This window comes from Leuciscus leuciscus, assembly GCF_965113295.1.
Source record: "Leuciscus leuciscus genome assembly, chromosome: 3".
In the NCBI taxonomy this organism is placed as follows: domain Eukaryota; kingdom Metazoa; phylum Chordata; class Actinopteri; order Cypriniformes; family Leuciscidae; genus Leuciscus; species Leuciscus leuciscus.
The window spans coordinates 67,002,330-67,030,007 of NC_138727.1; the positions used below are offsets into that span (position 1 = coordinate 67,002,330).

At 38.7% G+C, this 27,678-nt stretch overlaps 1 protein-coding gene and 1 long non-coding RNA gene across 4 annotated transcripts in view; one reads left to right on the top strand and one right to left on the bottom strand.

Moving 5' to 3' along the window:
- The window catches only part of LOC309494163 (NACHT, LRR and PYD domains-containing protein 1 homolog), a 266,736-nt gene that overhangs the window by 96,683 nt on the left and 142,375 nt on the right, over window positions 1–27,678 (top strand). For 2 of the 3 annotated variants that reach the window (XM_082163401.1, XM_082163402.1), the window contains exons 4-11: window positions 366–539; window positions 630–803; window positions 894–1,067; window positions 1,856–2,020; window positions 15,146–15,192; window positions 15,299–15,872; window positions 17,060–17,964; window positions 25,961–26,236. In XM_082163401.1, the coding sequence (XP_082019527.1) occupies window positions 366–539; window positions 630–803; window positions 894–1,067; window positions 1,856–2,020; window positions 15,146–15,192; window positions 15,299–15,872; window positions 17,060–17,964; window positions 25,961–26,236 (2,489 nt within the window). The remainder of the gene's footprint in view (window positions 1–365; window positions 540–629; window positions 804–893; window positions 1,068–1,855; window positions 2,021–15,145; window positions 15,193–15,298; window positions 15,873–17,059; window positions 17,965–25,960; window positions 26,237–27,678) is intronic. The other variant, XM_082163403.1, reaches the window with a different exon arrangement.
- The window catches only part of LOC309494186, a 140,294-nt gene that overhangs the window by 92,237 nt on the left and 20,379 nt on the right, over window positions 1–27,678 (bottom strand). The gene's annotated exons all lie outside the window — the stretch shown is intronic.

Consider the following 27,678-nt stretch of genomic DNA (forward strand, 5'->3'; position numbering starts at 1 on the left):
TGCTACTAACGTAATGTTACCCTTCACATCGCATGTTCCGGCGATGTGACTATCGCTCATTCGCACATCGCGATGTCGATGTTAAAACAGAATATCGTTCAGCCCTAATAAATACTACTTCAGTTTGGAATAACTAGGCTTTGCTATGGACAAGGGAACCCTATGGTCAGTGTCAAGCTGTTCATCCACCAATGTGGACTACTTCTCCACAACGACCACATATTTCACAATATTTGACTTTATTTTATCTTTGTATTGGCAATTATTTATCTAGTTTTTTTCTAGTTTTTAAGCTGCTACTGCTGCCCGTTTAAAGAAAAGCACCCTGAACCCCAACTTATTGTGCTGTATTTACTCTTTTCTAGTTTTGTTGGCTGTAATCTCACTGGTCAGGATTGTGAAATTGTGTCATCAGCTCTACAATCCTCAAACTGTGTCCTGAGAGAGCTGGGTCTGAGTAACAATGCCCTGCAGGATTCAGGAGTGAAGATTAATTCTGATGGACTGAAAAGCCCACACTGTCAGCTGCAGATACTGAGGTATTTATGAACAAATAAGAGATAATTTACAGTCTGCCGGTCATAATGTTGATGTGTGTTTGTAGATGGTCTGACTGTGTGTGTCTGTAGGTTGTCTGGCTGTATGGTGACAGAGGAAGGCTGTGGTTATGTGTCTTCAGCTCTGAGTTCAAACCCCTCACACCTGAGAGAGCTGGACCTGAGTAGCAATGACCTGCAGGATTCAGGAGTGAAGATTATTTCTGATGGACTGAAAAGCCCACACTGTCAGCTGCAGATTCTGAGGTATTTAAGAATATATAAGATATAATTTACAGTCTGCCGGTCATAATGTTGATGTGTGTTTGTAGATGGTCTGACTGTGTATGTCTGTAGGTTGTCTGGCTGTATGGTGACAGAGGAAGGCTGTGGTTATGTGTCTTCAGCTCTGAGTTCAAACCCCTCACACCTGAGAGAGCTGGATCTGAGTAACAATGACCTGCAGGATTCAGGAGTGAAGATTATTTCTGAAGGACTGAAGAGGCCAAATTGTAAGCTGCGGATTCTGAGGTATTTAAGAATTTATAAGAGATTTACCACATCAACACAGAAAAGATACAAAGGGACAAGTGCTAGCTGTTGGAGATTATGTGGGAAAAGGGAATCTAACCATTATCATATTTTGGTGAGTGCCAGAATTGAACCCAGTTTTGGCAAGGGATTGAAGGAAATTTGGAAGCTGTTTTTGAGGTGATGATTCCTTTCAAGTGTGAATGTTTATATCTGGCTAATATTTCTTTTGATGGGTGGAATAACATTGATAAGAAACTGATGTTAATTCTTCTGGCAGCCAGTAAAAAAGTAATTACAAAGAAATGGCTAAAACCAGAGCCACTTACAGTTGATGATTGGATTGACATATTACACTATGTAATGGAAAAGCTAACCCAGATAGAATAAATTTGTTAAATATCAAAAAAAATTACTGATTATATAAAACCAATGCGCCAATTTTCTTGAAGCATAAATGGTCTGTAAGGTAATGTTTTTTTTTAAGAATTATAAGTAATAGCTCCCCTTGTTCTTGTACATAGTTGCTGTCAAAATGAGGAAAACACAAACCATCTGTATAAGCTTGAGTTTTGAATTTCCATGACCATTGGCAGACATGATGGGTTATAATGCTGTCTCTGTATTGATGTATATGTTTTTGTTTTATTGTAAAGAAGAATTTCTGCCTTGATAAATGTATATATTTGTCCGCTGAAATTGAAATAAGCACATATAAGAGATTATTTACAGTCTGCCGGTCATACTGTTGATGTGTGTTTGTAGATGATCTGACTGTGTGTCTGTAGGTTGTCTGGCTGTATGGTGACAGAGGAAGGCTGTGGTTATTTGTCTTCAGCTCTGAGTTCAAACCCATCACACCTGAGAGAGCTGGACCTGAGCTACAATCACCCAGGAGTCAAGCTGCTCTCTGGCAAACTGAAGGATCCAAACTGCTCATTGCAGATACTCAAGTATGTGGGACAAGCAAGCCTAGTTTACACTGCAGGTCTTGATGCCCAATTCTGATTTGTTGCCTATATCCTATTTTTTTTTTTTACCGTCCGTTTACACGTTCTTTCAATTGTGACCCATATCCGATTCATGTGTTTACATGTCAAGTCAAGTCATATTCATTTATATAGCGCTTTTAACAATGTAGATTGTTTCAAAGCAGCTTTACAGAGATAAACGTATAATTTATGGTAACAGAGATTGTTTTGGCTTTATAGCGGTTCTTTAGTAAAGTTATTTTCCAGCTAAGGTTAGTTATGATTGATTCGCTTCCATCGCAACAATCATTTGTTATTAAATTAGGGGCCACTAAGACGACACAATTCTCTCTACACAAACTTTAAACGCGAACCTGTGAGAAACGCTGATGGCGTTCACATGCGCATTAAGAATTGGTTCTATAGTTATGTGCATTTGAATATATGTACGCAGGTTTGTAATTCCCTACAAACCAAGCCTAAACAAAGTACTGGTGTTTCCTTATAATTTTTGATACAGAATTTTATTTTATTTTATCAATTCGGGGTAGATGCGCGAATTGAGTTTCCCGACAACGCTTTATCTGTAGAGTGGTAAAGGGATCCTCCATAGGGAGAGACTAGTTGGCACTTCAGCACTGCGTTGTCATCGGGTCCAGGCGAAGGGCCTTCATCAGATCTGGATACGGCCTGGATCCGGCAGGCTGCGGGAAAACCTCGGGATAAACAAAGACACTAAAATTAGCGTAGATGCCATTCTTCTTATGATGTAACGAGTACATCAGGATTTATGGGAAGTGTTCCCGGTTCCAGCTGACCTTATCTATGCAGCCTAACATTGAATTATAGAAGTCTATAATGTATTATGTGAACGCTAGGTCAAAGAGATGTGTTTTTAGTCTAGCTTTGAACTGACAGAGTGTGTCTGCTTCCCGGACAATGGTAGGAAGGCTGTTCCAAAGTTTTGGTGCTAAATAGGAGAAGGATCTACCGCCAGCAGTCGATTTTGATATTCTAGGTATTATCAACTGGCCGGAATTTTGAGATCACAATAGACGTGAAGGACTATAATGCGTTAAGAGCTCGCTCAAGTACTGCAGAGCTATCCCATTTAGTGCTTTGTAAGTAATCAGCAATATTTTAAAATTGATGCGATGTTTAATAGGGAGCCAGTGCAGTTTTGACAGAACCGGGCTAATATGGTCATACTTCCTGGTTCTGGTAAGAACTCGAGCTGCTGCGTTTTGAACCAGCTGTAGTTTGTTTATTAAGCATGCAGGGCAACCACCCAGTAGAGCATTACAATAATCTAGCCTTGAGGTCATGAACGCATGAACTAATTGTTCCGCATTTGTCAATGAGAGCATATGACGTAATTTAGATATATTTTTAAGATGGAAAAATGCAGTTTTACAGATACTGGACACGTGACTTTCAAATGAAAGATTGATATCAAAGAGTACACCCACACACACACACACACACACCCAGGTTCCTAACCGACGACGAAGACTAAACAGAGCAGCCATCAAGTGTTAGACAGTATTCTAGGTTATTACGTGAGGAAGTTTTTTGTCCAATAATTAGAAACTCTGTTTTTTCAGAATTTAGAAGTAGGAAATTACGAGTCATCCAATTTTTTTATATCCGCTATGCATTCCGTTAATTTTGTGAATTGGTAAGTTTCGTTAGGTTTTGAAGAAATATAGAGCTGAGTATCGTCGGCATAACAGTGAAAGCTAATGCCATGTTTCCTAATGATATCTCCTAATGATAGCATGTACAGTGAACAGCAGCGGTCCTAGTACTGAGCCTTGTGGTACGCCATACTGAACTTGTGATCGATGAGACATCTCTTCATTTACTGCTACAAACTGATAACGGTCAGATAAGTATGATTTAAACCATGCTAGTGCAATTCCACTAATGCCAACATAATTTTCGAGTCTATTTTAAAGAACGTTGTGGTCGATAGTGTCAAATGCAGCACTAAGATCGAGTAACACTAATAGAGAGACACAACCACGATCGGATGATAAGAGCAAATCATTTGTGACTCTAACGAGAGCAGTCTCAGTACTATGGTACGGTCTAAATCCTGACTGAAAATCCTCACAGATATCATTTCTTTCAAGAAAGGAACACAGTTGTGAAGATACTGCTTTTTCTAATATCTTTGACAGAAAAGGTAGATTCGAGATCGGCCTACATGTGACATACTATCTGAAACGTTGCGCATGTTTAAAGGGGGTTCTTGCACAGATGGACAAACGTGAAATATGCTTGATGCTAGCTTTGCGATATACCGTATTTGGGATGAGGGACAATAAGAGGCCTGGTTTACACCTGGTATTAGATCTGCCTCAGGTGATCTGACCACAAGTCGTTTACTCTCATTCTGATGTAGAGCAATTCCAGCGTTATGGACGTGATATTTACAGTCAAAACTTGAAATATAAACTCACATAGAATGTATTTATTACCAATATATTGAATAGGGCTGTAAAGCAGTTTTTAATCAAATAAATTACATGATGTGGCGACAAACAAACAAACAAAAACAAAGACATTACATGGTTTTCTTCCATATCTAAACAGTGAGATTACTAGATTAAAAGTAACAAACTTTGATAAACACATTATTTGTCCCCTTTGTTCTGTCCCCTACCTGGTGTCCCATAATCATGTAGATAAAGCCCAACTGCTGCCAGAGGAAGTCAGTGATGACACTGCATCCAAGGTTCGGGTTTTGCGTTCTGCATCAGATGGCCCAAGCCTCCCAAAAAGAGCTTCCCATCTCCTACCAGTTGGATACCTCATATGCAGAAAGAATCAATACATAACTGACACTAAAAACACAAGACACAAAAAGCTGATCCTACCATACTAAGTTACTTCAGGTGCTAACACTAGCCAACTTGTCGTATACTACATTTAAAACGACAAATAGCTTAACATTACCCACATGTGTAGCATTCGGTACTTTGCTTACATTAGTTGTACAAATACTGATAGCGGTAGCTATTTGACGGCGTACATATGCAAAGACCCATACATTCAGACTTTACAATGTTTCGGATAATGCTAGTGCTAATCAGTTACCTACTGTGCAGCCATACACTGTAGCCAAAAAACTGAGAAGTTACGTCCAACGGAGAACTGGCCACTGACCGGCCGCGGTGCCCGTGACTTCAGTTCACATCCGGGTCTTCGGGCACCGGATCAAATAATGACGTGATTGGCCAACTCAAGTTGACAAGGTAACAACACGAGCTTTGATTGGTTCTTACTCTGGCTAACATTTTGTGGTTAGCTTGCGAGATTATATCTACGTTATATTTTTAATGTGCAACAATTGACGTTGGAAACAAGCAGTAATGTGCTCAACAACAATTTATATAGCCAATTATAAAAAATGAACCAGTTCCCTGGAGGAGATCTATCAAATCGAAAACTAAAGGAGAAAAACAGACTTGGCCCACGGCCTACACCAACAATTAGGACTTTATCTGCAGCCAGTACTAACTCTGATAGAAAGTCAGCAAATTATTTAATTAAGTCTGTGTGGTGCCCTGATGGCATGTATACAGTAGCCAGCACAAATATCAAACGTATCATTTACACTAGATAGTGTTACATTTAAGCACAAACACATAAGAATTATATTTAAAACAAGACTTCTCTGTAATTCTGAAGATATTACTATAGATTACAGCAATACTTCCCCTGTAGTTCATCTGTATTATATCTATTTTTTAATTGTTGAACATAAATAAAAATTTTACCCTTAAATGGGTTTGGGAATGTTTTGTATTTACTAATTCGGGGAACAGACACAGTCTCTATGTGATGATATCTAGGTGAAAGAGGCTCTATGTGATGGGAATTATCTGACCTCAGTGACGTGAGACAGCTAGCAGATGGTCGGTTTAGCCAGTCTGTCTGCTTTCTGACCTGAGCCCCAGATTGTCATGTTTGAGCTCTAAGACTATGTGCCATATTACTAGAGAGAAGAGCAGCACCATCCCAGGAGGGATAATAGAATCGCCAATAACTAGGGCCCATTCAACAGGATTCTCAGTGGGTGTTTCACTGAGTAGGGAGAATCGATTTGTTATTGTAATCTGAACAGAAGAGAGGTGTTTTGTCCCGCGGCTACATTGTCTCACGGTCACCCAGTTGCCCTGCTGCACGGGCTCTACTTCAGCTGGAACCGAACAATGTACAGAGTTCACTGAGCTAGTCACATCCAAAGCAGTATCTAAAGCCCTTGCACTCTTACTATCCTCGATTAAAGTTTGGATGAGTGACTCTAGTTCTGAAATCTTCTCCATCAGCCTGACTATCTCCCTGCATTTATCACATGTTATGCCCTCAGTGCTGACAGAGAATGCTATACTATATGTAACGCTTCTCATCCGACAGCACTCAAATCACAGACGGACACGGAGAACTGCATTTCATGCGTTGTTTACTGTAACACAAGGACAAACATATATCCTCTGGCGACAGTGGGCATTTACACATACATGCATCACATCTTCTGCATCGGATAAACTTCTCTGCTGTTGCTTTAACCCTCTGGGGACCAAAAACGCGCCCGCGCGTTTTGCTGTTTTTTTTTTTTTTAGCAATGAAAATAAACACTAAATGCTTTGTTAATTTTGATCTTTCATTTTCGTGTAATACATCAATCGATCCTGTTCAGTTTCTATTTTTTTTCTGTATACTCACAATAAAAATAAAGTGTTTTGCTTTTTGACAAATAAAGAAAAATTAACATGATGCGATTTCTGCCTTCTCTCTGTCAGTAAACTCCCATTTGAAACGCGTTCGAAAATGATCTATAACTCCGCGAAAATTCAGTCAAACAGGCAAACAGACCCACGGGCATAAAGCTTGAGATCGCATCTTTTAAATGAAGAAATTTATATAAAAAACAAATATTCTCAGCTTCTGTAATCTGTATAAAAAGAGAGCGACTCCAGTCGAGCTCATTACGAGCTAATTCACAAGTAATGTGACCACTCCCCGGGGAGCGCGTGCTATTCAAATGCAAATTCTGTGAACGCCCACATCAGCTGTAAACAAAGCGCGTCGCAATCGAGTGAGGCATAATTTAGCCTACCTTATGGAGAAAAGATTCCTCAGAACAGTGCTGATATGAGGAGCAATATCTCCTGATATGAGGAGCAGATCCCGCTGAGGAGTGAGGTAGGCTGTTTTCTTTTCTCAAGTGTGGAATAACGTTATGGAATAACGTTAGTGTAGTCCTATGCAAACCACAAAAAGATGAATCGCATTTCTATAATATGACTCGCCTTTCTGTGAGATGAATGAAGGGTACATATTTGTAAAGACTGTTTAGCCTAAATATGAATCGCGCGTCTGTGTGTGAAAGAAAAAACTGCTTTGCTATAGCCTACTGAGATGAGTAAAAATCGACTGGAATATGTTGAAATAAAATGTATTTGTATAAGCAACGTATTAAACTGCAAATTAGCATTTATATGCCCTAATATTTCATAAAAACAACGTTACAGTCAGTCACTTGTTGACTAGATTTGGGTACAGTTTTTAGGCTACTGTAGAATATACTGCCACATCAAATAAGCTTTTGTTTAGCAATTTCTGCTCATATCTAACGTTATATATATATATATATATATAAAATACTATTTTTGTCAAAAATAAAGTCATAGACTAAGATGTTAGATGTTCCAATGTTGGCTATATTCAAACTAATGAATACATATGATAAAATGTAGGCCTATAATCTTTTTTCTTTTTTACAAAGAAAGAGTACACTTGAAATATTGTTGAAATTGTAATTATTGTTGTAATTGTAAATGGTCAATATAAGTCTTCTTCTAAATACATCTTTTGTCCTTGCATTGTGGCTCAGTCAGTGTCACACCTGAATGAATGGCTAATTATGCAGAGTCATTACGCATAATGGGTGGGACATTGTAATCTAAGGTGTAAACTACTCCTCCCCCTCGCATATTGGCTTTCCAAGCAAAACCTGTTTTACACCATTTAAATCAATGTATTTTTTTTGTGGTCTTAATTCAGCAACTTTCATTTAAATTTTTTCCAATAACCACGCATAAACATTATTCTCTTAAAAATACAAACATCTACATACACGTTGCTCGCATATTATGGTAGCCCTGTTTGTGCTATATAGAGTGAATTTACACCTTTGCCATTAACATGTTTATAAATAACTGAAAAAAGCACAAATGTCAAGGCATGTCAGAACATCTCAAGGACCCCAAAAACAGCTTGGTCCCCAGAGGGTTAAACACCAGAATGTGATGCAGCGCAAATTTGTCTTAATAGAACAGTTTTAACAGTCAAGAATCAAACATAAAAGCATACCTGTAACACAAGAAAAAACATATATCCTCTGGCGACAGTGGGCATTTACACATACATGCATCTACAAAAGCAAACAGAAATGAGAGATTCATCTGCGTTTGATTCGAACAGATAGCGTCAGCCATGCAACGCACATGTTGAGAAAATTGCATCTAAACTTCACAAAGTTCGTCACATACAATCAACATCAATTTACATATTTTTACATCCACAAACTCTAATCTTAATATTATTCGTGAAATTAATTCATTTTTGGTGAAAGACATAACATTTATAGTAAAACATTTTTCTTAACCCTGTTACATATATATGTGACACGAAGTGCAAGTGACAATAAAAGGAGAAGACATCACTCACCGTGTTTGTTGACTGATCCTACTTACCACAGTAGTTTGATAGACTCGTAAAAGGCGCGAGCATGCACAAGAAAAAAGACGGCAAGCACGGATGGCAGGTTAACAGGCTAGCGAGATACTAGCATGTTGTGCTAGCGATAACGATTTAGATAAAAGCTAGCAATGTCAGATTAATGTGATAGGCAATATTAGACCATATTTAATACATGTTGATGAGTAAGTTATATTTAACAATATAAACAACAAGGATTGATAGTAAATAGAGATTCAAAACAGAAAGCTATACAGAGCTTACAGACGCAAACCAGCAGCAAGGCAGACAGGTAAATGTCTTAATGATTAATTCATTGAATTTGTCACGTTTCCTAAGCGTGGTGCTGGCAGAAGGCAAGAGGAAGATAATCAATTCAAACAGACTTTACCAATACAAGGAAAACCTAAACCAAACTCAGACCAAACCTTAACGAGAACCGAACAACAGAAGACTGAAACACAGGCAGATTTATACTGGGAGAAAACAAAGAGAACTAATTAGGTTATTTAATTAACAGCTGAAAACAATGACTACTTAAATTAGAAACCATGTGACAAATAAACAAGCTAACTGAGGTGGGGTTATCATTCATTCATTCATTCATTCGTTTCGTTCAAACGGCTGATTCATTCAGGAATGAACCATCTTTATGAATGGTCCATTGAATCATTGGTTCACCCGATTCGTCCAAAGCGCAGATTCAGAAATGAAACGCCACTGTCACAGTGTTGTAGGACACTCACGAACACGATGATGAAGGCAAAGGTAATCTTTAATAAATCTACAGGCAAATGAATCCAAACAGAGAGAACGGCTTTCAACACATGTAACACAGACGAGACCCGACAGCAATCAGCAATGGTGTCCTACTGTTAGTTTCACTACTTCTGTTGCTCTCATTTGTAAGTCTTTTTGGATAAAAGCGTCTGCTAAATGAATACATGTAAATGTAAATGATGGAAACAATGAAATGATACGTTTAAATATTAAACTGAAACAGCAATTCACTGTTTTAAAGGGGTGGTAAAACACCTTTTTTCGAAGGCTTGATTGTGTTTGTGGGGTTCACTGTAACATGTGTTCATGCTTCGTTTTTAAAAATTCGCATTATTTGTCACATATTTAAACATTATTCTACACTGCTCTGTCCCTCCTTGTAAAAACGGTCGGATGATTTCCGATTTCTATGAAGCCCCGCCCTCAAAAATACGTAATGTTCACGTTGTTCTGAAACGCCTCTTACCCTTACCGGTAGTTTGTGCTTCAGTAAACAACGGCGTCAATATTGCCATATGTTACCAGTTTGAGCCCGAATCAGACCCAGAGAATGTTAGTGGAGAGGATTGAGCAGAACCTGTTCAAGAACGGCTGTTAAAGGAAGTTTCAGAAAGGTATGTTTTTTTTAAGACTGCAGATCTATTGTGATCGATCGCTATATGACACTGTTACTTTTGTATATTTAAAACGATTGTAGCTAAATATCTGTCGCCAGAACTATTAACCCAATACGAACACTAAACATTGGCTTTACAACAGTAGCCAAATCAAACACAAACCATGTTTAGCATGCCTGCAGATAAACAATACACAAAAGCTATAATCAAAGAATAATTTACAGTGATCGCATAAACGACAACAACCTCAAACATTCCAAGTTCGCTGCGCTGGTGATATTAAACAGAAGTTTGTATGTGTTTGTGGGTTAAGTATGAATTAGCATTGTCCTTCGTTTACTTCCTCGCTACAGCGTACAATTAACAATAGAAACTATTACAGGAAAACACATCAATGAAAAAATCATACATACAGGTTGTTGGTCGTAAACAACAGCTTCTGTTTTTAAAGTTGGAACTGCTCAGGACAAGCCGTTGTGCGAATCCTACATTGTAACTTGTGTAGATTGAGGAAGCTTTCCTCCAGAAAATGTGCAGCACAGAGAGCAACATTTGGATTATAATTATGAGGGACCGAGTTAAAAATAAATTGTAACTGTCCTTAGGAAGACTGAACAAAGTGGACCTGCAATCTGGGTGAAAATAACAGCGTTTCGAAGGCATAGCGCCAACAACACTCTACTACCACAACAACTCTTCTCCAAAGCAACATAAAATGGCCTCGCCCCCTTTATGTATTGTGTTCCCAGAGGAGGGGTTTATGTAAATGTTGGGCTTAGTGATGTCAGCAAGCCCGCAGGAATGTCGTGTAGTCCCTATCGGCTGTTTTCTGTAGTTCTTAGAAATTGATTTCTTTAAAAGCAAATATCTCCCTTTGCTTTAAACTTTGAACGTTGCAACTTTGCAGATGTTGTTTATGCTCAAACAGCAACATTACACACTAACTAAAGTTAGAAAAGTGAAATCGTGTTTTACCACCCCTTTAAGAAAATGTGGAATTAAGAAATGATTATATTAACATATTGCCTCATATTGTGCGCAATGGTGCCTATACAGGAAGCAATCGAGTGAAAAGCAGAACACATTTTACATTATTTTACATTTAATTTTACGTTTAGAACTCTCCAGGATATGTTGGTGCTTTAAGCCAGTGTTTCCCAGCCTGGGGGTCGCTAAAGATTTACGAGGAGTCGCCAAACTGTGTTTATAAGCTCAGCGCTGCTTTGGCTACTGGGGGAACTGCTGTATTTCTGCTGGTCATTAGCGCCACCTTCTGACAAACACTGGATCTACACTTTCATTCAGTCTGTCTGCGTTTTGTGTATGTGAAAACCACATTTTTATGCGCTTTTGTAAATTTCAACCAGTTAATGAAAAATAAGCTAATGTGCAATCTAAAAATCTAAACAACTCAGATAATAAGATATCTAGAATTATTCATTGATCTGATTAAATCATTTTGACTCATCCGGTTTCTTAAGAAATGGTTCAAAGGCTCAGTTCTTTGTTGCATATGTTCTCCATGCATCACAACACTGTTTACACATTGACTTCATAGCACCATAACAATTGCATTACAGCATGGTGGCACCGTAAAACTACAAAGAAAACATAAAAAAAACAGTACATAAATATCAAAGCAAAATAAACTCAAGCAACATTCACAATATAAACAAACATTCACTACACATTTAACATTGTTCAAATTAAAGGTGCTATAAGCGATCTCGGTTGGCGTAACCTCTTGTTGATGTTTGAATTATTATCAAGCAAAACGGAGGCTAGCTCGACCCTCCCTCCTCCTCATCCGCACACTAACCCCCGAACCCCATGCTGGTATCTTAACAAGCACACTTTTTGTTGCACTGAAAATATTTCCTACAATGTTGTCCAGTTGCTTACCAAGATCATGTACCTTTCTCAGCCCAAACACACACTGTGTGGAGTGCATTTAACCGTTTCATTATCTGAAATACACTTAGTTTTATTTGGCATGGATAACCAAACTTCCCCAGGAAAAGTTCACCACAAATTCACATGACAGACCATTAATCTATAACAACAAAATAAGATTTAATTTATAATAATGATAATATTTTTTTAAAAGTGTTTTTGTTTCATGTTGTGAAACTTAACATTTGTAGGATTACTAACATACACTAACATACACTCACATACACACACACACACACACAGTCGGTGTCCCCGACTATGGATTTTCATAGTCGAATCAGAATCGTCCTATAGTCTAACTTCTAAATTTGCGTTCAAAGGGAGGATGAGTAACACACACACACACACACACACACACTCTTGCGTTCAAAGGGAGGATGATGCACACACACACACACACACACACACACACACACACACACACACACACACACACGCACTCACATACACACACTCTTGTGTTCAAAGGGAGGATGATGCACACACACACACACACACACACACACACACACACACACACACTCACATTCAAAGGGAGGATGATGCACACACACACACTCTCTCTCTCACACACACACACACACTCTTGCATTTAAAGGGAGGATGAAGCGCACATACACACACACACACACACTCTTGCATTCAAAGGGAGGATGATGCACACACACTCTCACACACACACACTCTTGCGTTCAAAGGGAGGATGATGCGCACGCACACACACACACACACACACACACACACACTCTTGCGTTAAAGGGCGGATGATGCGCACACACACTCACACACACACACACACACACACACACACACACACACACACACACACACACTCTTGCGTTCAAAGTGAGGATGAGTAACACACACACACTCTTGCGTTAAAAGGGAGGATGATGCGCACACACACACACACACACATACACACACACTCTTGCGTTCAAAGGGAGGATGATGCACACACACACACACACACACACTTGCGTTCAAAGGGAGGATGAGTAACACACACACACACACACACACACACACACACTCTTGCATTCAAAGGGAGGATGATACACACACACTCTCTCTCACACACACACACACACACACACACACTTGCATTCAAAAGGAGGATGATGCACACACACACACACACTCTTGCATTCAGAAGGAGGATGATGCACACACACACACACACACACACACACACACACACACATACACACACTCTTGCGTTCAAAGGGAGGATGATGCACACACACACACACACACACACACACACACACACACTTGCGTTCAAAGGGAGGATGAGTAACACTCACACACACACACACACACTTGCATTCAAAAGGAGGATGATGCACACACACACACACACACTCTTGCATTCAGAAGGAGGATGATGCACACACACACACACACACACACACACACCCACCCACACACACTCTTGCATTCAAAAGGAGGATGATACACACACACACACACACACACACACACACTCTTGCATTCAAAAGGAGGATGAATGAAAATTGCTGATGTTATTATCGGAATTTCAGGTGATATTCTCAATTCATTCAGCTAACGGACACTCTGAGGTAAAGTGTTCAGATCGCAGACTCAGCAACGATTGTATTTAATTGTACAGTATAATCATAACATAGTACAGACATTATCTTAATTTCATAATGTCCTTAAACATAACTATATTGCTAACCATAAACTGACAAAGTGCACGTCCGGTGTGCGATACCTCGAGTTGTCATAGACGCGACACGGCGCTAACTCTCTGCCTGCCTTGCTTGCGCTAACAGCTCCCGCCCAGATGCGCAGGGCTCTCTTGCGTGCGCAATCTGCACCATAGACAGACGATCTGACGGGTTTTAGAAGATTAAATACAACCTGAAACTAAAATCCGACCTGGCCTCTATTTGAGACCGGCCTTTATTTACCCAAACCTGTAGCCACACCAGGCTTGTAAAAGAGACAGGCGTCTATTTGGGACTTGGCTATTATTTGAAGTTTTACAGTAGTCCACATGCTCAAATGTGTGCCTTCAGTAGTCTTGTGCTTTGGGCTTCTGTACATGTGATGGAGGCATGCACAGTGCCAGTAGGGGCTGTGGTCTCAATAGCCATGCAGTAAGCAGTGTGCTATGTGCATGTGATTGAGGAATGGCATGGATATTCAAGTGTATTTGAATGGCATCTGTTTGTTTTAGTCAAGATTATGCTAAAATATACTTTCCTCAACTATATTTAAGTTCCCTATGAAGAGCCAACCCTCGACTTTGAAAATTCCCAGTTTATTCCCATTTATTCCCATAAATTCCTGTTAATTCCCTTAAATTCCCATTAATTCCCATGGAAAGTTTCTGTAACATTCTTAGTGTTGCAGCCAATCGCTGACGCGCTCAAACATAATTCCTCGAGTCCGTTCCATTCCATTGAAATTTTTTATTGCATGTCGTGTAAATAATTGTACCTGAGTTTCCAGTGGTTTTATTGTCCTACCGTACAGCAGGGAGGGTGATGGAGCTTTCAGTGAATAATCCAAAGCTTGTTACGGGATAAATGAGCGGTCAAAGAAAATATACGGCTGCACCTTGCTAGCCACGACAAATCACTTTCCAAACAAACCTAAGCTCCGTGTTAGATTGAACCCATAAAACAGGTGCTGCAGTCACCTGTTTGCTGGTGGGCGGGTTCAGTAACGCACGCCTCCATGTTGCACTCATAGAAAAGCAAAACCAAAACAATATTAAAGCAAAAAAATCTGAATATAAACAAATGTAACATAACCACACCAAACTATTGTTAACAAAACACATTATTATCATAATTCGACTCAAACCATAATAAAGAAAGCAAGTCTGGCTCCAACAGTTTCCATCTTTGAAAATTCCCAGAATTGTGCAACCCTACACACACACACACACACACACACACACTTTCTTGTGTTTCCTTCAGAAATGAATGTGAATCATGTGTGTGTTTTATAGTGTGGATCATTGTGGAGAGTTCAGCATGACAGCAGGATTACACAAATGTAGGTCTACACACACACACACACACACACACACACACACACAATCATTTAGTGATTTATTGTTGATTTGTGTCATTTAGTGAAATGTTTCTCTTCTTGTGTTCAGATGCCTGTGATCTCACACTGGATCCAAACACAGCACACACTCGACTCATTCTGTCTGATGAGAACAGGACAGTGACGCGTGTGTCTGAGCGTCAGCCGTATCCTGATCATCCAGAGAGATTTAAGTATGTTCTTCAGGTTCTGTGTGGAGAGAGTCTGACTGGACGCTGTTACTGGGAGGCTGAATGGAGCGGAAGAGCTGATATATCAGTGTCATATAAAGGAATCAGCAGGAAAGGAGGGAGTAACTGTGAGTTTGGAAATAATGACAAATCCTGGAGTCTGTGGTTCTCTAATAACAGATTCAATGTCCGTCACAATAATAACTACACTGATATTCCTGTCGTCTCTTCATCCTCTAAGAGAGCAGGAGTGTATGTGGACGTGTCGGCCGGCACTCTGTCCTTCTACAGCGTCTCTGACACACACACACTCACACACTTACACACACTCAACACCACATTCACTGAACCCCTCTATGCTGGATTTGTGGTTGATTATTATAACTCCTCAGTGTCTCTGTGTGACATTAAACAGCGTCCTGAGAGAAACAACAGTGATACACACACAACCGGGTGAGTGAAATATACTGTGTCTTAGTGAAGGATTTCTCCAGACTGAATAATAGTTCAATCCTCTGTTCTTCATTCATCACTAAACACTAGTGATGCACCATATTGGGTTTGTGCTGATACTCCATATGCTGATATTGCACAACATGTTTTGACCAGTACCAATAAATACATATTTTCCTTTGTTTTGAAACAACACAGAGTCTCTCCTGTGCAGAGACTATAAACACATTATTCTTCATTTTAGTTAGTTTAGAGCTAAATCTATTTCTCCTTCAGTGTCAGAGTTGTGAGGTCTCTGTGAATAGGGCTTAAGACTGATTTACTGGTATTTCTCTAAAGCTCCTGATCACACACGATCTCTAAACTGTAATTTGCTGTTAATTTTCTGTAATTTTCTAGCTGTAGTGTGATCTTCTTTTCTATTAATATTCCTGCAGACGAGGAATAAGACAGAAATAGTCAAATTCACTCAGTATTACTTGATCTATTCCAGCACTCCCTCAATTACAATCAAGCACAATTAACTGTAGACAGTTGTGTTGTAAGCAGTAAAACAGTCCAGTTCTTTATAGTCAAACTCATTTATTATGTTTGATAATGAACATTTCTGTCCACCCCAGACTGCTGATGGTCTTTATCTGTCCACCTCTGTGAAAATATCCACAGTTAAAAACACTGATTTATAGAAGACTTGACACATTATTCAGCTTGAGCTTATTGATGGAGAATATAGAGTTCATGTTGGCTAGTTAAACATAAACATAACTGGACAATTATGTGTGAATTTAACTCTCATTATAGTATATATGTGTTTGTTATATTAGATTGTTTGTTATTAGTGAGTGACATCACAGGTGTCAGTCGCAGCATTATATACTAGCTTTATATTTTCTCTCTGTCAAATAGTTTTTATAGTAAACTGTTTGTATGTTGTTGGTTTTGAATTGTTGGTAATACTTTACAATAAGGCCCCATTAGTTAACATTCATTAATGCATTAACTGTATTTGTTAACGTTAGTTAGTCAACTGTTCATTGTTAGTTCATGTTAGTTCAGGTCCAGTAAATAATATTGACAGATACAACTTTTGATTTTAATAATGTATTAATAAACATTGAAAATAACATTAACTGAGATGAATAAAAGCAGCTGACTCTTTGCTTCTGCCTTCTTCTGGTTCTTCACAGGTTCTCTCAGCCCAAACCTTCTGGGCTCGATATTCACCCGCTGCTGAACTGTCAGTCTTGTGTCCATATAGCTGATTCTGATCAGTGGCTTCAGATTGAGCCGTCGGCCTGTACAGATGAAGGAGGGTCAAAGTTCAGGGTCAGCACTGACCCAGGCCGTTACGAGTGTGTCAGGACCAGAATGCGATGGGTCTGTGACTGTGTCGTCACCCTTCAGTACCGTACCGTAGACGGACTCTTCCTCAACGCAGAGCTGGAGAGGCTGCAGTGCAACCGGATCGGTCCAGTGATTGACGTGACGGTGATCTCAGGGAAACTGGAGGAAGTTCATCTGCCCCATTACGCCTGTTTAGGAGAGTCTGACCCCTCTCTCAAAGATGCTGTGAAAGTCCTCACCGTAAAAGACGAGGGAATAACCACAGAACCTGTGCAGTTGACCCGATTCCATGCTAAGATTGTCCAACCATCCTTCTCTATTACAACATTAATTATAAGTTGGATAATGGGATGGTACGAACACTGTGATCTTCTACTCTACATGCATTCTAAAGATCCTCTCATTCTACACGTCTACTTGTTTCCAGTTGATGATCATGCAAAAGAAAAAGTTAAGAAAGAAAAGAGAAATGACCCAATAGAGCATCCCAGACCTGGCAGGCCATTTCGGATGAACACGCCACACATTCTTGACGTTCCTGGTGCCTCTACTATCCATCCCAAAGAAGGGATCACATTCACAAGAGAAACTCCACCAAACTACTTCAAGGTCAAGACTCGTCTGGAGAATGACCTTCAAATGACTCTTATCAGAGAAGAGGATCAGGAGAAGGTCTGGGATGCAACAATTGACAAAGATGATCTGATTCGTCCTAAGAGAGACGAGCCACATCTGAATAGTGAGGAAGGTAAAGCACAATTTTTTTTTGATAACCATTGGCCAGAACTCATTCAGGGTATTAAAATTATTTAGACAATTGCAGATAAACTCTGTCAGCAAGACCTGGTGATTTCAGTGAGGAACAATATTCAGAAATCACACATGACAGTTTAACCAGTCAGGAGAGCTTGAGAAAGATATGTGATATTATACATATGTACAGTGACACTGTGAAAGCTGAATTAATTTCAATTCTTCAGAAAGAGGAGCTTTACAATTTAGAACATCTTTACAATTCTAAACTATGAGTTTAGAGGCAATATATATAAGCTGCTCTAAAACAGATAAGATTACAGACATGTCTTTCAAGATATTAATTGCTAATAATATCGCAAAGAAATCTCATAAATATTTCATATATCAGTCCCTCCAGAAAAACGCGGAGTTTTTTTGTGATTGTTGCGGGCAAAAATCCTTGATTATGCGGCACGTTTTCTTAAAAAATGCGATGGAATATGCGGGATATTTATGCAATTTTATGCGATGAAATTGCGGGAACTTGCAAAAATTGCGGAAACTAGCAAAAATTGCGGGAACTTGCAAAAACTGCGGTTTGATGAAAAAGAAAAAAAAAGTGATTCCCCCAACACCCTATTCACTAGACTACTACTTTAATGTAAAGAGTCATTTCTTATTACTTCCTATGATAAGCAAGCATACTACATCACATAAAGTGCTGGGAATATTTAAGTTCTCATCTTGTTTTGTTTCAGACCTTAATAAACACATGGCTCAAACTTACAAAACATTGACGAGTCGAACAAGTTCTGTAGCTTTACAAAATGAATATGCTACAACTTCTGTAAAAATGAATAAATAAAATATAAAAAAATAAAATGTGTGCTTCCTATTTTACAGAGGTAGCTATACAAAACAGACATCGCATCGGCATTGCGGGGTTTGCAGCTTGTCAATGACGTCGCGTAATTACGTCACTTCATAATGTTCCCATGGCAACAGGGGAAATGGCTGCGCTTGTGTGAAGTAAACGCAACATTTTTCAACTTTCTTCTAAGATATATGTGACTTTTTGCAACGAAAATGCGGGGATTATATAATCATGCAAGCCCGCATATTTTGCGCGCGGAAATCTGCAATTTATGTGGCGAAAGTGCGGCGTATTTGAAAAAATGCGTCCCCCGCATAAATATGCGGACTTTGGCTGATTATGCATTGAATCATGCGATCGCATAATCGCGTTTTTCTGGAGGGACTGATATATTTAATTCATTTTATTTATTTATTTTGCAATACAAAGTAAACTTTCTCCAGGTAAAGTGATTTTGTATCCAGGTCTAATTATGTTTTTCTTACTTATTGGTGAATTGCCATTGTAAAATCCAACAGTTGCTCCAACACTTTTTAGTTAACTTTACTTAACATAATTGTAAAAATGTAGTAATCTGTACTATTTACATACTATGGCTTGATTACTCAGAAAACCCAAAGTAAGATTAATTGTTCAGGTTGAGTGACATTTCGTCAAGCAAAAAGAGTTTTTGAGGCAGGTCGATTATTAATAGTCTTTTCACTCATTTCCTCCACTTCTGCCGTTATCTTTCTCTGTTTGCATTCACTCATTTCCCAAAGTCATCTTGAATTTTGAATTGTCAATACAACTGACATTTTTTTTTAAATAACTTCACATAAGCTGACTTCATAAATTGAAATTGATTTTTGGTTGTGCACTTGGAACTTTATTTATATTATTGTAATTCTGCTTAGTTTTTTTTTTTAAAGCAATCGGTTTGGCTGATTTTTTAATTAATTGTATTTAATTAGATTCTACAGTGTACACAAACCTTTTGTTGGTGATCTAGCTGTTGGGGTTTTAGATCTCAGGATGTGTATTTTATTAAGTTTTCTCTTCTCTAGTACATTGGAGGAGTAATCTTTATAAGAGTTTATTACACAGCTCTGTGGAATACTTGATTCTGATTGGTCAATCGCGTTATCCAGTTGTACGATATTCCCAGATAAGAACTGCTGAGAACAGAAACACAGGCTCATCCGGGTCACTGAAGTCAGCAGCGCTACACACTCGCTAGGAATGGGTTTTCTTTGTGGAAGTTTTGCATTTGGTTAGCTCAAATCAAATCAAATCACTTTTTTGTCACAACCATCTAAACAAGTGCAACAGTGGGAAATTTTTTTTTTAGGTGCAGTTCTGAGCAACATAGCAGTCATGACACGATGGGACGTATTTACAATTTACAGCAAACATCAGATTTACACAATTTACACAGATTTACACATCTAATGTGCATACAATTACTCACAGCACCATATACACTAAACAATATACAATATACAATAAATAATGTACAATATACAATATAGACATTTACGGCCCTATCTTGCACCAAGCACAATTGACTTTGTACAGCGACGCATGTTTCATTCCTATTTTGCACCAGCGCAAAGCACTTTTCCCTCCACAGAAGCACGTCGCTAAACTAGGGAATGAACTTGCGCTCCCTGGGCGGTTCAGCGCAAAAGAGGAGGCGTGTTCCGGCGCAAACGTTCCCTGGTGCAATTTTACTGTTCCATAAAACAATTGCGCCACAGACCAGAAAAAACCTAGTCTAAAGTCAGTTGCGCGTTGTTCATTATGCTATTTTAATGGCGCATGCTTGACCATAATGTATAGCGTGCACAACGCGCATACACTTTGATTCTCTCATCTACACAGAAGCAGCAGTTTTCATTTTTGCAAATCATATTATTACAAACGATAGATAGATAGATAGATAGATAGATAGATAGATAGATAGATAGATAGATAGATAGATAGATAGATAGATAGATAGATAGATAGATAGACAATTTATTATAAAAGCATACATCTAGCTTACACATTTACCCACATTATTATATGCCTGTTTAACCCTCTGAGGTCGGCAATCACGCCGGCGTGATCTGCTTGCTTTTTTCCTTATCAGTTGAATTGAGACCCGAAATACTCTTTTGACTTTGATTTTACAAACAAGTCTCATACATCAATAGATTCTGATAAATGTGTATTATTTTTGTGTATTTTATCTCTACTCACAATAAAAACAAAGTGTTGTGCTTTTTGCCAAATAAAGAAAAATAAACACGAAGCGAGTTCTGCCTTCTCTCTGTCAGTGTAGTCCATTCTGAAACGCGTCCGAAAATGAACAACTCAGCGAATACTTAGTCAATCAGGCATACAGACACACAGGCATGAAGCTTGAATTCTCTTCTTTTAAATGAAGTAATTTATATAAAAAACAAATATTCTCAGTTCATGTAATCTGTAAGAAAAGAGCGAGATGTCAGTCGTTCTCATCTCATCTAATTATTTGTAATGTGACTCCGCCCACGGAGAGCGCACGCTATTCAAACGCAAATGGCTGAGGCAATCCGCGCAATCCTGTGAACGCCCCCATATCAGCTCGAGAAAACACAAGTTTAATCAGATCATTGTAGCCTACGTGTTTACACCGTCTCGCAGCGCTGTGAGGAATAATAATAATGGAAAATGTACCTCAGAAGTGCGGGTATTTCGAGGAGCAAGGATCCGACTGAGCTGAGGAATACTGTAGTAAGTTTTTTTCCCTTCTCAAGTGATTTGTGTTTCTGTGAATGAATGAACGGTAGCCGCAGAGATGCGCGCTGTTTACCACAGCTCGCACACTCGCATTTCTGTGTGAATGAATGATGTTTTAGCAAACTGTATTGCTATACTGAGATGAGTAAAAATCGACTGAAATATGTTGAAATAAAATGTAGGCTATTTGTATAAGCAACGTATTAAACTGCAAATTAACATTTATGCCCTAATATTTCATAAAAACAACGTTACAGTCAGTTGTACAACGTTACAACATTTTGTTGACTAGATTTGGGTACAGTTTTTACTGTAGAATATACTGCCACATCAAATAAGCTTTTGTTTAGCAATTTCTGCTCATATGTTAGTGGCAATGGACTAACGAAATCCTTTTTTTATTTTTATTTTACCATACCAATGTTTTGTTTTTTTACCTTTAAACTTGACATTTTATTATTTTTATTATTATTATTATTATTATTATTAGAACGTGCACATATTATTTCTGTTGAATTAATTTCACAACGCTCTTTCTCATGGCCATGTAAATTATGCTTTAAAGCAAGTATTTGGGCTTCGTACTAGAGGTAATGGTTTAACAATATTAATTATTCTAAACCGCTTTTACTGTACCAGGCTTTAAAATGACACTTAAAATAAATTTTTTTTTTTTTTTTTAAAGGGTTCTACAGTGCAATATCCAAAATTTGGATTTCATTAGACCATCATTACCTCTGGTATTTATTCCGTAACTTTAACGCACTCTCTATAGTGGCCAAGAAGGGGAGCACTTCCATTTTGTTGTGGCTTGTTTCCATTGTTCCATTCCATTGTTGATTAAATTTTAGTTGTGTGTCTAGTATGGCTGTGTAACGATGACCGACTGAGTTGGTTGTTCGAATCCATGTACAGAGCTTTATTAAACACAGCAGTACAAACAAAGTTTGATTCAGAGCAAGTAACGTGGTTGACAAACAGACACAGGGTTGATAACAGTAGTGGCAGTCCTGATAGCAAACTAGTCCAAATCCGTAATCCATGAGTCGTGGTCATAAGCAGGCATAGAAACTTAAACAAACAAACCGCTTTTGGCACATTTTTCCATACAAATTTATTAAATTTTTTTCACAATTTATGTAATCGATTACATCGACACATCATTCTTTTGAGTAGTTCTATGCAACTTAATTTACTAATTTCATTCTGTAAAACTTCGGCTTGCGTACTGTTGTAAAATGGATATTACAAATAATGTGCTATGGAGGAGGAGGAGCAGCTACGTGACGTGTCACCAAGATGGCGCCAGTGTACCCGGCTTGCCGTCTTTCTCGTCGGTCTCACCTTGTTGTACCTGTGGTACCTGTTGTACCTGTTCGTCTGGCATCAGTACTGTTTGTTTTATGCATGGTGTTGCACTGGGACCATGTAGTCTCAGTGCTGACCTACGATCGTCAAGCCTTGCTCAACATCCAAAGCCGTATGGGAGTTTACCGCGGTTTTTGTTCTGCTCTGCATCCTCGCTGCAGTTCCACGTTCAGTCAACCTGTGGTGGAGTGCGCTCGCTGGCTTCCTTGCTGCGTTCCTGCTCTAAGGAAGCGTCGTAGGAAGAGAGGCAGCCGTGGTGGGGTTCGAGTGAGAATCAGACGGGCAATCAAATCTTCGATGGAGTTTCCCTTGGATACCATGAACCTGGATGGTCTTCATCTGATGCTGCGCTCATGGGAATATAGATATGCTTTTCATCTTCCTGTTTTTCCGGACTCTTCTCACTCATCTATTTGTTCTCCTTCTCCGCAACCACAAGTAACGTTAAAGTTACGGATTCGCCGGAGAGGAGTAAACTGTCAAAATCTGCGTCAACTGGATTTTGTTCATCTGGATTTGCCTCAGTCATCGCAGCCTCCTTTGAATATGGCCCTAGTTAATGCTAGATCCATATGCAACAAAACTTTTATCCTAAATGACTTTCTAACCAGACATGACCTGGATATTTTATTTCTGACGTAGACCTGGGCCAGCGCCGGTGAGTTGTCTGTCTTCGAGGAACTTTGTCCGCCGAACTGTTGTTTCATTAGTACCCCAAGGTCTGCTGGTAGCGGTGGTGGCGTTGCTATGGTTTTTAAACAATCACTTAAAATTCATACAGTCTCTGTTCAGAGCTACTCGTCATTTGAAGTACAGTGCGTAGCATTACAGTCTTCTTCCTCTGCTCTGCTCTGCGCTCTCATCTATAGGCCACCTAACTCTGACAGTGCTTTTATAAGTGACTTTTTAGAATTTTTAACTTCTGTTGATCTGTTGTATGATCGTATGTTATTATTAAGTGATTTTAATATTCATGTTTGCTGCCCCGGTCGTTCCTTGGTTTCTGAGTTCTGTAATGTTTTGGACTCATTGGATTTACGCAATACATGAATCAACCAACACATGTCCGCGGTCATACACTTGACCTTATTATGTCATATGGGATCCCTGTAGATATTGTATTTATTGAAGATGCTTCCTTCTCTGATCATTAGCCCATTATTTTTACGATTCCTGTTGTGAGTTCAGCCTTGGTTAAGAAGCCTGCAGGCTCTTTTTCTCGCTTTATAAACCCTCGTACCGCCTCTGTTTAGTGAGAAATATCTAGCTAATACTATTGAGTCGTCGATCTTGAATGCTGAGTCTTTCTATGGCCCTGACGATATACTTTCTCTGTTTAACGCAGCTTGTTCTGATATTTTAGATTCGATTGCCCCTTTGAAGATGAAACAACCAAAGCAAAAACTTTATTATTGGCTGGATGCCAATGCTCGTTCGCTCAGACAGGCTTGTCGTAAAGCGGAGAGGAGGTGGAAGCGCGATCGGTTAACAGTGTCATTTGAGATCTTTAAAGAGTGTCTGATTATGTTCCAGAATGCTGCTAAGTTAGCTAGATCAAAATATTTTTCAGAATTAATTGCTAAACACTTCCATAAACCTAAGATTTTATTCTCCACAATAAATTCAGTATTTAATCCAAGTTGCCAATTTCACCGGGAAGCCTCGGCAGAACTCTGTGAGAAATGTTTTAAGTTTTTTGCTGATAAAGTGGCATTTATTCGTTCATCCTTCACTTTACATCTTCACTTCACATCTTTAGCAAGGCATCGGAGTCTGCCTTGCTAAAAGTGCTCAATGACATTTTAATTGCAGTTGATGCTGGAAAAAATGCTGTATTGATCCTACTTGATCTTACAGCTGCCTTTGATACTGTTGACCATAATATTCTTATTAGGCGTCTAGAGCATTCATTTGGTATTAAGAGTATAGCCTTGAAGTGGTTTAGTTCTTATCTTGGAGACAGGTCCTTTTCTGTGGAGATAGGCAAGTTCTCTTCATCTTCTACCCCTATTTTTAGTGGAGTACCTCAGGGCTCCATCCTGGGTCCGCTTCTTTTTAACTTGTATATGCGTCCACTGGGGGATATTGTTAGGAAGCATAATATTAATTTCCATTTTTATGCTGATGATACACAGCTGTATCTCCCGTTGAAAGCCGGCGAGTCCATTCAGACCTTGATGGATTGTATTCGGGACATTAAGGAATGGTTATCGATTAACTTTCTCCAACTTAATGAGGACAAAACAGAAGTTATTGTCTTTGGCCTACCAAAAATGAGAATTAATCTCACTAAGGAACTGGTTAACCATTTTCCCTCAGTTTCCTCTCAAGTCAGGCACCTTGGTGTCATTATTGACTCTGAATTATGTTTAACAAAACAAATTAATTTGGTTGTAAAAAAATGTTTTTAGCAGTTGCGGTTAATTTCCAAACTAAAATCATTTTTGTCATTCTACAATTTGGAAAAGGTTATTCATGCTTTTATTACTTCTCGCCTGGATTAATGTAATTCCTTGTACTTGGGTCTTCCTCAGTCATCACTTGCTCGGCTCCAGATGGTCCAAAATGCAGCTGCAAGGCTGTTGACCGGGACTAAGAAATACGATCATATTACCCCAATTTTAGCCTCGCTTCATTGACTCCCGATCCATTTTAGAATTCAGTTTAAAATTCTGTTGTTTGTCTTTAAAGCTCTTAATGATCATGCTCCCTTATATATTAGAGATCTTCTTGCTTTTGCACACACCAGATCTTTAAGATCTTCAGACAGGGCTCTTTTATTTATCCCTCGCTCCCGTTTATCTCAATGTTTTTGTACCTCTGACTACTAATTGTACTATACTCTTAAAAATCTTGTTTCCTGCTTTGTGTGTGATTCGCTGAAAAATCACTGACTGTTCGACAAGAGTTTGGATGAGATGCCTCTAAGAGACGAGACCTGATCTAACCCTAACATTTGAATACTTCAAATCATCTGTTTAGAGTGAAAAATACTGAAGATCTTTTTCTTTTTGTCCTGCAGAAGTGAATCAGCGAAGGAATATGGCGTCTGTTAAAGAGCTGCTTGAGCAGACATTGAGGGATCTAGGAAAAGATGACCTGAAGCGCTTTCAATGGTACTTGAGGAATCATGAGCGTATTTCAACTTCTGAAATGGAGAACGCAGATGTCTTAAAAACAGTGGACACGATGGTGGAACGTTTAGGACCAGAAGAAGCTGTGAAGATCACAGTGAACATCCTGAGGAAGATGAACCAGAATAATCTGGCTAAAGAGTTGGAGAACAAACACAAGGAAGGTAATGTTTAAACATTACATTTAAATGTTTTCTTTCATTGTAAGGAGTGATTGTTTAGTACTGTGAGGGATTCAAAGTGATAAATGAAGTCATTGTTAAACTCAAATGTTTGTCTTTGCTCAGCTGATGTGTTTGTGTAATCTGATGTTTCATCTTTCTCTCACAGCTCGGACTGAGGGCAACATGAAGGCTTCTTCCACTTGCTGATTCAAAACAGATCAAGGGTAAATAATGATCGGTCTGGACCTGGAAATACATATTTATCACATAATCATATTCAAGTATTGAACTTAAAGGGATGTTTCGGAGTAAAATCAACCTAGGGTCCTTTGCATGACCTTGAGCCGAACACCCCCCAGAAGCCTTTTCTACCTTGGTTGAACATTATTAAAGTTAGAGCTTATTTAGAGATATCAGCCGGATGGTTTAGTGCAGGCGCTAATGGATCCTATGATGTATCTGGTAAATTACCCCACTAATAATGCACAGAATGGTACCAAACTTCTACAGTAGTACAAATAGGTTCTGTACTCATAAAACAAGGCATTGGAAAGTTTGTAAGTACATCAGGAGTTTATTTAAATAGCACTTGCCTGACGGCTAATGCTACCGCTAACCCGGACGTCGACGTCACTTCAGTCACAGAAGTGGAAATATTCTGAATGATAGAGAGACACTCTGAATAATGTGCTGTAAAGTAAGACTGTCGTGAGTTAATGGACCGTTTCCCCACTTTTTTATTTTGAACTCAAATACAGGGAAGGTAAAACAAGTTTAATGTTAAAGTAAATGTATAGCAAGATTTATATTTGTCTAACTGTATTTTATACTTGGTGAATTGTTTATGTACATTTTTATAAAATGTTTTTCATAAACAATGAAATGTTGAATTTTGCAAATATAATCCAGCTCTTCTTTTCCTGTGATTATATTCTTCTGCAAACACACAAAGTTTGGTGAACTGCAATGAGGAACATTTAATATTCTCTTTATCTAATAAAAGCTATTTTTTTCTAAGTTTATTTTGTTGTGTCATAATTTAACATTTGGATATTTTGGATATTGCACTGCATGGAAATATTCTTAATGAATAGACATTCTGAATAATGTGCTGTAAAGTAAGACTGTCATGGGATAATGTACAAAACTAATATTTAATTTATTTATTTTGAACTCAAATTCCCCAGTGACAACATACTATACCCCTAATGGTGGGTAAGTTGAGCCACTTCTGTGTCACTAACTCTATTTCTGTGTCCTTATGACCCTTTCCTTTATTTGTCCTGATAGAAGACAGCTGAAATATAATGTGTTGTATAATAATGCTGAAGCACAGATATTTGGCAGTGAAGAATATGTTCTCTGAGCTTCATGTCCTCTACAACAGTCTCAGCCTTCCTCCAACGTCAGGACACCTGAACGAAGCTCCATAAAATCTGTCC